Genomic DNA, 11,842 nt, shown 5'->3' with positions numbered 1-11,842 from the left:
AGGACATGGTCAGCTGCTATCCCGACATTAACACTCATAGACCTGTGTGTGGTTAAATATTAGGGTATCAGTTTGACAGATCACACTACAAAGTCGCAGTCTACCTACTCTGTGAGCCCACATCTGTTCGTACTATGCGACTGATCTAGGAAGCAAAAGCATCATATGGATGCTGCTAGTATCGTAATGCGAAAAAAATGTCTGGGAAATACGAAATATTTCTCCTGGAAACATGTGGGGTGGATTAGGGTATGTATAGAAACATATAGACAATTTTTTGTTCGCTCAGCGTGTGAGATTGGGCTACATGAGTGATCAATAATATTGGTGCAATGTACCCTCCACCATGCATTGTAGAGCCGCTTGTAGTGTATTTGTCATAGATGCGGAATGTTCATAGGCAATGGAGTTGTTCGCAAGCAGGTGAGAACACCTGTGGTGAAGATGGAAGTTAATCTGAATGTAACTAAATCTACTGCGCATTAATACGGGTAGAAATCCTGTCCACCGTCTTCAGAAGCGTTAATTGCCATAAAATGCCTAGCAGTAAGCATCTGGAGCGAGCTGAAGTAGAATGCATATATCGAGTTTGGATTCTTTTGCTAGAATCTTAAGGGACGCAATACAAACACGAAGAACAGACAAAACCATGAGGTAAAGCAGAAGAATATGTCAGGCCCAAATTCATCTGCCTGAATGTTTAAGGGGATGTGATCCACTCACTAAGGAGTGACGGTGTAGGAGGTGAATGACTGCAGATTCAGAAGACACACCGCCTAGAGTTTGTTGCACAATAGTTCGGATCGAGGTATAAGAGGTACTAAGATGACTGCTGTTGCCTGGAAGAAACATTGACGTTGATTTGGTCCTGCTTGTTCTTGGCTCTCGATGTACAATAGTTGGGTAAGTGTGCTAGTACTGTCCATGGTTTTCAATAAATAACGAGCACTATGCATATGCGAACTGCCCATGTGGATATACTCTGCTCTAGATGAATTACAGTATCATTGTTGGTCCACTATTGAACAACACTTGGGGCTAAAAGATGAGCAGTGCTGTGATTAAGTCCACAATCTCCCCCTACTCTGAATTATGCATGGGGGCGTGCACTGATGTATATGATTCAATGGATAGTGTATTGAAAGCTCTGTGATACTGTTAGAATTCGTATGATGTGGGAGAAAAAAGTTGATATATTTCTCATGAAACACTGCGTTATCAACGAAGACTCAGACACAATTACACTGTCGCATTTCTAGTGTAGTAATCATAGGAATACGACAGAGGAGATTAGGACACATTCAAGGGGATATTAATGAGCGTATGGCATTGGTGGTCGGGAGACCCCTCGCGGGGCGGTTCGGCTGCCGCTCCACAAGTTCTTTAACGCCACTACGGCGACTTGCGAGTGAATGAGGATCAAATGATGATGAAAGACACACAACACCCAGTCATCTCGAGCCAGAGAAAATCCCTGATCCCGCCGGAAATCGAACCCGGGACCACATACGCGGGAAGCGAGAACGCTACCGCAAATCCACGAGCCGCGGACAAGGGGATATTTGTAGACAATCATTCGATCTCGATGAACTGTAGGTGTTACGCTTCTAGATTTCTTAGTGCAGTCCATGTATATTCTTCATGGCTGTGAGTTTCGCCCTGTACGGCAGTGTGCTTTTTTCTCATTGTGATAGCTCTCTGCCTAGTCAGTGATGGGTAGAGGACTCGACAGCATCCTAACTTATGGAATAGTGCTGTCAGAACGCCATGGGAGTTCAAGAGAATTAGCAGGGGTCTGTGACTCGACGGGGGACATCCCTTATCCATCGAAATCAGGTGGATTCAAATGCTATATATCGAAGACTGGAAGATTCGTGAGAATGTGGCAAGTAAGCGAAACTCTGGCTGTTGTGGGCAAACATCTTACAACCTTTCGCATAAATCTCTTGAAGTGGCTGTGATGAGAAAGTTAGCTGGACTAATACGAAAATTTCCATTGGGAAACAATCAGCAGTAGAAGTCCCACCTTTTGTTTTCTCGACAAGTACGAGGCAACATTCCTCAGTGAGTTTTGTGTGCCTATAAATGGATGGACTGACATCTTATTAGGTAGAATAAATTTACGTCTACATCTATCACACTCTTCGTAAGCCATCGTTCAATGCGTGGCGGAGGCTTCCCTGTACCACTACTAATCATTTCCTTTCCTATTCCACCTGCAAACAGAGCGAGGAGGAAAAAGTCTGTGTATATGCCTCCGTATTAGCGTTAATTTCTCGTCTCTGGTTGTCATAGTTCTTAAGCGAAATGTATGTTGGCAACAATAGACTCCTTCTGCAGTCACCTTCTCTACAATGTTTCTCAAAAAGAACAGTGTCTTCCCTCTAGGGATTCCCATTTGAGTTTTGAAGCATCCACCCATCAGTTTGGCGAAAGCCAATAGGAACGCTTCTGTAGGTCTGTATTCTAAGGGAAATCCAGGTGTGCAGGCTCATGCACGTTTGGAATGGGGTCAGGTATTTTGCTATTGTTCAATGGGTTACCTTTCCAGCATATTTCGAAAATACGTTTCAGAACTTTTCGGTTTGTAGGTGGGATGAGAGGAAGTATATTGCTCAGTGTCTTGGTATTTAGCGAAGTGACATTTGTGCACCCAGTCCTGCGGACAGGACAACTTTTGTGAGCCTGGAATCATTAACAGCTATTCAGCATGGCAGGTGCTGGCTTGTTGGCCAGGAGTGGTGCAGCCATGATGTGCGGGTAGAAGTTTGTGGCCAGGTGGCGGCAGCGGCAGCGGCAGCGGCAGCTGTTCTCTCGTGAGAGGGTGTGGCTGGTGGGTATGCGAGTGGAGGCATCACAGGGGTGGAGAAGGGAGTGAATCATCCTCCTGCCCCCACAGATCCAGCAGGGTTAGCTCGGGAGCAGTATACTGGAATTCTATGTGACACATCCACAAGGATGGTAAGGCAAGTGACAGACAGAGCGTAATTAGCAGTGGATATCTTCAGCTATTTGACAATGGTTGCTACCCATTTTTTTATAGGTGGAAGTGACTGCCTATCTTGCGCGAAGTCCTTGGAGACGTCACAGATGATTCTGTAGTGGTTATCTGGCGAGTGTTATCTGACTCCAGAAAAAAATTATTCACATCGCGAATGGGCCCTCATGATAAATTCAATTAATTAGTAAATTAATTTGATATCGAGGATTGTCACCAAAAAATTGGAAACGAGGGAGAGAGTACACAGATATGATTCACGAGTTGGAACGGTAAGCAGGCGAGATCTTTTAATGAAATTTCAATCTCTCACCTAGACAGAGAGAGATGGCCATCGTAATAAGTCAGCTATATTACCGAATGCATAAAGTGATATTTAGTATTAACCTGATATTTACAACTCTTCTGTGCCGCTATGTGCCATCCTTAAGAGACTTTGTAGGTGATGAGGCATCTGACTACCTTGAGACAGTTCGAAAGTGAGGAGACACCCTGTGACAGAATAGAGGATTCTATCAGCACTCTGTCACGAGCCAAAAATCAGTTTAATATTCTAGTTCTGCGATGCTGGTCGTAACAGATACTAAGCTAATAAGAAGAATTTTTTACCTGATGAGAGAATACTGAGAGGAAATATAGTCTGTGCTATACTGTTGTACATGATCTTAAAACAGGTAATGATACTTTAGCAATGTGCAAATACAAATATGCTCAAATTTCTTCCAACTTCGAAAATAATTGATATAAAAGGGGAGAGTCTACAGTTTGTGTGTGAAATTCAAGGTATATGGATAACAGCATCCATGTCTCAGGTCGGTTGAAATGTCGGCAATTATTTTAATGACATGTATGGAAATGTGTGTGTGACGTTTCGTCTCTGACAATGATAGTATTCTGGTTGACAACAAAAGCAAGTAGAAATACGAACAGAAAAAAAATTACTCCTCCACGAATTATAAAGAAATCAATTCTCACCATCTGACTGAATTTTAAAATATCCTCTAAAGTCTCCTAACAACTGTTCTGCCATGCTCCTGTGCGCAGTCTTGCTGCAGCAACTGCGTGATCACCGACATGCTAAATTATTTCAAAAAGCAATACTGCGATCCATGCAGAGTGTAATGCATGGACTAATTGCAACAATTACTGCCTTAATTTTATACGTAGAAACTGAACGATCAGGAGAGGTTTGGTCAACTAATCTTAAGCGATGCAAAGAAAAGTGAAAGAAACGAATAAAAACTTTTAATTTACTGTATTCAGAAAATTGATGATTTAAAAGCTGACAGACTTTACGCAGACTTTTAATTATTCCACAATGTCTATGCTCAATTTACAGCAAAGATATGAATATTACTCTGAGACTATGCATACATAGATCTGATAAAATCCCTCCAGTGCACAAGCAATCAACAACTACGTGCAGCAAAAAGGCAAATTACCAAAACATCCTCAGTTAATACCAAAGATCCTCCGGCGCTACTAGCACGGTCACGGCAGGCTGTGGCCTTTTATGTGGTGCGGCTGCTCTCCACTGCACTTTGCACCCGGCCATTTCCGACTCCGCTCGACAACTGCTCGCTCACTACTACTCACGATAGTAATATCTCAGACTCAGAGTTTGTGTATGCACACAGCAGAACCATAGACATCTAACTTTCAGGGTGAAGCGGATTTTTTAAACGAGGAAGAGTCAATGTCGGTGGTGGAACTGCAATTAGAACCGTAAGTCCAAGACATGCCTGCTTGTCTCACAGCGTGCCACAGCCAGTGACAGGGGAGGTCACGAGAATTTGGCTATCCGGAAGCCGCGACTCACACTTTGCAGAACAGTTAGTTACAAAGAAAGGGTCTGACTAGTCTGCTCTTACCCACAGCTGCATGGACAGTTCCCAGTGATGACGCTTGCAGTGTCCTCTGGCTGCTTGAGTAGTAAACTAACCAGTATGCTGGTTGAGCAGGAACTGAAGTGGACATGCGCGCTGCGTGTATTCGCCAGTTCTTAAGTGGAAATTTGAGAAGATTCAAAATGGCGAGTGTGCTAGACGATTATCCCCCCTATGTAAATTGATCAGTTGATGGTTGGGCAGTAATAGTGACAGTCTGTCTCTGGCCTCTGAGTGTCTGGTACGGCTGGCGAGTGAATGCTCAGAGATGGGTACGCAACTGCCAGTGTTGCCAATGCTAGTGCGAGTCTCCTGGCGGGCGTGGGCACGACTCCCAGCATCCCTACAGTTGGTAGACAGCACACACTTCGTGATTGTGAGTGTGACTTTTGTTTTGCCAGATATGTTAAGTGGAAGCATTTGGGTGGTTGCTCGTCTTCTAAAACGTCAGCGTATAGAAGACCTAAGAAATATTTAGCACTACGATCTATTTAATTACTGGATCTGCAAAATGCATGTACGTGATTCTCAAACGTTTTATTACGAATAAGAACCGTCATAAGATGGTGGTGAGTGTTTTAGGCAATCGATTTGACTTGCACTTTCCAGAGCTTTTTCCGTTACCTTGTCTCCTCTAAATTGTTGTTAAAGCATTAATTTGATAGGATAGTGGAAGTGGACTATTTCCTGCCGGTTTTGATATCACTATTGTGATGTCATAAGAATGGGCTATTTTTCCTGCCCAAATAAAGAGAACCACAGGTAAAGATTTCTCACCAATTAATGTTTAAATAAATGGACAATTTACGGCACATTTTGTGTCATGTAATCCTACCAGTCTAGCAGCTCAGCACAGATTGAGTTTTTTTCCCGCAAATTTCGTGTTGGGGAGGGGAGGGGGTGAATTTGGAAGGGTAGGGAAGGAGCCCTCTCTCCTGCAAACCATTTAAATAAAGAATTCACAGAAGGGGGAGAGGGGGAAGTGGGGAGGGGATATCTGAAGAATTTCCCAGGAGGGGGAAAAGTGACTCTGAACTGAACTGGGGAAGGGTGACGAAAAAAAGTGTCCCTTTTCCCAGACGGGGAAGGAGGAGTGGGAGGTGGGAGGGGGGTTCTCACAAGGATAGATGATCCCCAGGGGGTCATAAATGAACCACAGGGATCATAAATCAGTTACCACAACTATGTCTCAAACCTGTCCATGCTGTAGAAGGCTTTTGACAGATGGTCATACTAATGTGGTTCTACAGGATATGAGGCAAAAACCCTTTTCCATTTTCTGCAAGGACCGTCAAATGAGAGGTAAATAGATGGGAAGAAAGTAAGCAAACTGTTTATTATTTCAAAAGTAATCGCCATAACTAATACTTTTCTCCCACTGTGTGGCAAGGTGGTCACTGTCTTGATGGAAAAAGTTTGTATTTGTCTACGGAACTATGATAGTACCCAGGTGCGCATCTTTTCACCCGAAGCAAATTGATGGCCAGTAACATCTTTTGTCACGGTTCCAAAAATACCGAAATTGTGGGAGGACAGATAGGAACTACACTACTGGCCATTAAAATTGCTCCTCCAAGAAGAAATGCAGATGATAAATGGGTATTCATTGGGCAAATATATTATACTAGAACTGACATGTGATTACATTTTCACGCAAATTGGATCCATAGATCCTGAGAAATCAGTACCCAGAACAACCACCTCTGGCCATGATAACGACCTGGATACACCTGGGCATTGAGTCAAACAGAGCTTGGATGGCGTGTACAGGTACAGCTGGCCATGCAGCTTCAACACGATACGACAGTTCATCAAGAGTAGTGACTGGTGTATTCTGACAAGCCAGTTGACCAGACGTTTTCAATTGGTGGAGAATGTGCTGGCCAGGGCAACAGTCGAATATTTTCTGTATCCAGAGAGGCCCGTGCAGGACCTGCAACATGCGGTTATGCATTATCCTGCTGAAATGTAGCGTTACGCAGGGGTCGAATGAAGGGTAGAGCCACGGGTCGTAATACATCTGAAATGTAACGTCCACTGTTCAAAGTGCAGTCAATGCGAACAAGAGGTGACGGAGACGTGTAACCAGTGGCACCCCATACCATCATGCCGGGCGATACGCCAGTATGGATGCGACCATCATGATGCTGTAAACAGAACCTGGATTCATCCGAAAAAATGACGTTTTGCCATTCGTGCACCCAAGTTCGTCGTTGAGTACACCAACGCAGGCGCTCCTGTCTGTGATGCAGCGTCAAGGGTAACCGCAGTCTCCGAGCTGATAGTCCATGCCGCTGCAAACGTCGTCGAACTGTTCGTGCAGAGGGTTGTTGTTTTGCAAACGTCCGCATCTGTTGACTCAGGGATCGAGACGTGGCTGCACGATCCGTTACAGTCATGCGGATAAGATGCCTGTCATCTCGACTGCTAGTGATACGAGGCCGTTGGGATCCAGCACGACGTTCCGTATTACCCTCCTGAACTCACCGATTCCATATTCTGCTAACAGTCATTGGATCTCGACCAACGCGAGCAGCAATGTCGCGATACGATAAACCGCAATCGCGACAGGCTACAATCCGACCTTTATCAAAGTCGGAAACGTGATGGTACGCATTTCTCCTCCTTACACGAGGCATCACAACAACGTTTCACCAGGCAACGCCGGTCAACTGCTGTTTGTGTATGAGAAATCGGTTGGAAACTTTCCTCATGTCAGCACGTTGTATGTGTCGCCACCGGCGTCAACCTTGTGTGAAAGCTCTGAAAAGCTGATCATTTGCATATCACAGCATCTTGTTCCTGTCGGTTAAATTTCTCGTCTGTAGCACGTCATCTTCGTGGTGTAGCAATTTTAATGGCCAGTAGTGTATATGGAGGATGTGTAAGGTCTTGCCAGTGAAACTTCTGTTGCATAGTTGAAACAATATGTTGGTGGTCACCCAAACGCTGAGCCTGTTAGGGTTCCACAGTAAGTTTCAGAATTAATTTCTCTGCCTCTTTCCATAAAATGAACAGTGTCACAGAAACTTCTACATGGGGTGCGCATAATTTTGAGTTTGCTAACCGGAACGCTTTCGGTTGAAGGGTGTTTCGGTTGTTGGGTATTCTGGTAATCGGCACTCTACTGTACATGTTGCTGAGTAGAAACGTCACAGCTGACCAGTGGCCCCGCGCCACGTTAAACTGCTGCTTAGAATGTCGGTGTGTGGTGCGTGGCGTGTTGCAGGTGACGTTCTTCATGTCCCGCTTCTCGCAGTGGCAGTGGGCGGCGTGTGTGCCCTCCGCCTGTAACGCCAGCGACGCCCGCCAGATGGTGCTGGCGGCGCTGCGGCCCCACCTCCACCCGCGGCTGCAGCTCGGCGTCAGGCTGGACGAAGAGGACTGCAGCAGCGGGGAGCCGCTGCCCTGGGACCTGCCCGCCGCCGCTGCTCTGTGCGTGCCTCACCACACCTCCCTATAATAAAGAGCACTGCAAGCAGGTGCCCATTGCGCATTGCGTTTCTGCGGCTGCGGTGTCTGAGAGGGTGAATCAACGTAGCCCCCCCCCCCACCCTCTGGTTTCCTCCTTCCTCTCCATCCCCCGCCGCACCTCTACCACTGTATCCCTCCCTCTCTCCACCTCCACACCCTCCTTCATCAGGGCAATTTCCAGCACCTACCCCTTACGGATGTTGAACTTCGCCGTGACATCTACCCTTCCATCCATCTGTAACCTGGCCTTGTTCCCCCCCACCCCAGGGCCCCTCTTTTCCTCTCCCCTCCTTCTCCCAGAGCGGGTTTTCGTCCTTCCCCCCCCCTCCCCCCTGAGTTCCTGCACCCCATCCTCGCTCCTTCCCTCCCACGTCCTTCCCTCCACAGCTCTCTTTGGTGCTCCCACCACCCGTCTCCCCCCTCTCTTCCCCTCCCTCGCTTCTTCCCTTCTCGCTCATCTCCTTGCGCGTGGCAGATCCTCCGTTTTGCTCATCAGTGTGCTACATCAGTGTTGTGTTTGGTGCTGTTCTCCTGTGCGTAAAGAGCTGTGATTTTAGTTGTGTGCTGGACTTGTACATAGTGTTACTGTCAGTGTTCGTTATGTGCTACGCCGTCCATCGATAATTTTATACTGAAGCCATACGTTGCCTTAGGTTCTTTTAATTGTCCCAGTGTGTGGTTTTTTGTGCTCAATTCTTTTTAAGGTTTTTGTCTCCATTTTACAGTCGCCCCATTGTTGTCTGTTCTCGTCCATTATGTTCCCCCTTTTTATATTTTTGTCAGCCATATTTTCTCCTTTGTAATTTTAAGTGTCTTCTGTTGTATCATTATTGTCTTTTGGCTGATGAGCAGCGGATATGCTGCTGCTAGCCCACCCCGATGGGGAATTGAAATTCAATAAATAAAAAATTAAAAAAATCAACTTAGCATAGTTTTGTGGAAGCTAACGATGAGCGACACTACTTCATCAGATGACACAGCCGCTTGCCAGGGCCGTTTCTACCATTAGGCAAGACAAGCGGTCGCCTAGGGCGCAAAATTTTAGGGGTGGCAAAGGGTGGAAAAAATTAATTTCAAATCAGAGTGCGGAAAAATTGAGCAACTGAGGAGAAAGAATGGAAAAGACGAAAAATTAAATCACCAAATTGTTTTCAAAAGCATACAGAACAGTCACTTCCAAAGTCTTTACCCTCTCTGATGCAAGTAAACACATTGCCTCTACCTACCTCAAAACCAACGCAGCCGCCATTGAGTACGAAACAGAAACAAACATGTCCTTAATGAAATATTCACTCTGTAGCTGAGTGTGCTCTGATACGAAAGTCCCTGGCAGATTAAAATTGTGTGCCAGACCGAGACCTGAACTCGGGACCTTTGCTTTTCGCACGCATGGTTCTACCAATTTTTTTTTTTAGTCTCATTTCCTACGCTTTTGTTCGTTTGCTCGGGGCGGACGTCGTAAGGCATCCGTGTAAGTTCGTTGATGATCGATTAACTCATTTTTTTTAGTACAGAGGTCAGTTAACCCTCTGACCGAACATGGTGAGCAACTGAGCTGCCCAAGCATGACTCATGACCTGTCCTCAGACCTTTAATTCCACCAGTACGTTGTCTCCTACCTTCCAACCTGCGAACCAGCAGGAGAGCTTCTGTGAAGTATGGAAGGTACTGGAGGTACGAGGTACTGGAGGAATTAAAGGTGTGAAGACGCGTTGTGAGGTGTGCTTGGGTAGTTCAGTTGGTAGAGCACTTGCCTGCGAAAGGCAAAGGTCCCAAGTTCGGGTCTCGGTCCGGTACACGCTTTTAATCCGCCAGGAAGTTTCAGACGTGTGCTTGATTCGTCTCTGTAGAGTACTGGAGTGGGGAACTTGCGCTAGCTTAGGACCATGTTGCAACTTGATAACAAAACTCCCTCAGTCCCTGCTTTTGTTTTTGTCTCTGCAGATCGTTTGTCAAGCGTCAGTTCTATTGAACGGTTCTGTTGATGTTCTCAGTTCTTCTGTTCTTTTTAAATTGCAGGAAAAATTCATTTGCACAAGAAAATGATTCCACACCTTTTTAGTCCATTTCCTAATTAAATAAAATTAGTAAATGATGCCAAATTTGATTGCACTTGGCTATTCGATTGAGTTCTAGTTTAAAATGTTCTGTACATTCTTCCTGTTTCAATTATTTTCAGAGGTTTCAAAAACTGAGGACTTAAATTAAGAAATTGAGGACATTTGTTGTCCTCAATCAGTTTTAAAAGAATCGAGGACAAAGCATGAAAAGTGAGGACTGTTCCCAGAAAATGATGACGCCTTGTCACCTTAGCGTAATGGTTGAAAGTATAATAGGAGATCCGCATTGTCGTGCCTTTGGACTTTGGCAGTGGTAGAGGGGGAGGGTGGATGTTGGGGAAACCGATGGCAGTAAAAAAAGAGGGGGCGTCATTTTCCAGTTCTCGTCTATGGCGGCATAACACTTGCAACGGCCTGGCAACTTTCGTGACTTGCTTAGACACATGGAACCCACGTAGATACGAAAAGGCCACGAACTTGCGGTGCGCATGGGCTGGATGCTCTTCTGTACGCTTTGCGCTGCTCTATGACGTAGCTGAAAGACATGTTTCCTTAAGGGAAGTTTGCAGGGTCTACGACTCTACGATGACACTGTTAAATAAGCCATGTTTACGTACCTTTATCTTAGCAACCCATGAACATAACAATCTGAAGGTTTTACAGCTAACTTATACATGTTTTTTTTTTTGTCTACTGAAACAAAATTAAGAGGTAAGAAACGAAAGAACCAGACATATATATTTTTTAAAGGTACGTTACTTTTTATTATGAATATTTTTACATGTAGGCCCCTAGATTCATACCTGTTCAAATCACTGTCTTGATTGTGCTTCAGTAGGTATATGACATCATAACAGGTCACAAAATTTCATGTAGCTCTGGCAAGTAATTTTTGATGTACATGTACATAAAATGTAAAAAAAGAGTCGTTTTGATAAAATCACATTTAAAGTTTAAAACGATAAAAACTCACTCATGTTTTTAAATTTAGGGTCAAAAGCACGTAGCAGCAGTCAGCATCATCTTTGTCACCCTTCACCTCCAAAACCTTCTTATTTCTGGTTGTCCTTGCTTCTTTGGTGTTGAACTTGGTTGCAAGCTCTACCCTACCAAGCCTCGTCTGATAATTTCAACCCCTTTACAGTATGACTGTCTGTGGTGATGTTAAGGTGGACTATAACTCTTATTTTTATCATTTTTCTTCATTTAAATGTTAATATAGCATCACTGACTCCACATTTAAGTGTATTTAATCTTGCAAACGCAGTTTTGGGAGCTTGTGTCAGATATGTTATTCAAGGACTCATTGAGATTACGAGTCCACACATGTAGACACCTTCAGATGTGATGTGGGTGATCTAGGTCCCTATAACTTAGCTTGTTTCCTTCCATAACAGTTTCAGCAATGGAGCTCTTGTGTTCAA

General features: G+C 44.8%; 1 protein-coding gene across 1 annotated transcript in view; it reads left to right on the top strand.

Annotated features, from left to right (window-relative positions):
* The first annotated feature begins 8,125 nt into the window (after positions 1-8,125).
* LOC124798746 (O-acyltransferase like protein-like) overlaps positions 8,126-11,842 on the top strand; it is a 188,073-nt gene continuing 184,356 nt past the window's right edge. The window contains exon 1 of the mRNA XM_047262274.1: positions 8,126-8,319. Within this exon, the coding sequence (XP_047118230.1) occupies positions 8,126-8,319 (194 nt within the window). The remainder of the gene's footprint in view (positions 8,320-11,842) is intronic.

This window comes from Schistocerca piceifrons, chromosome 5 (assembly GCF_021461385.2).
Source record: "Schistocerca piceifrons isolate TAMUIC-IGC-003096 chromosome 5, iqSchPice1.1, whole genome shotgun sequence".
Classification (NCBI taxonomy): Eukaryota; Metazoa; Arthropoda; class Insecta; order Orthoptera; family Acrididae; genus Schistocerca; species Schistocerca piceifrons.
The sequence above is the reverse complement of the archived record's forward strand: the minus strand, read 5'-3'. Positions and strand labels throughout refer to the sequence as shown.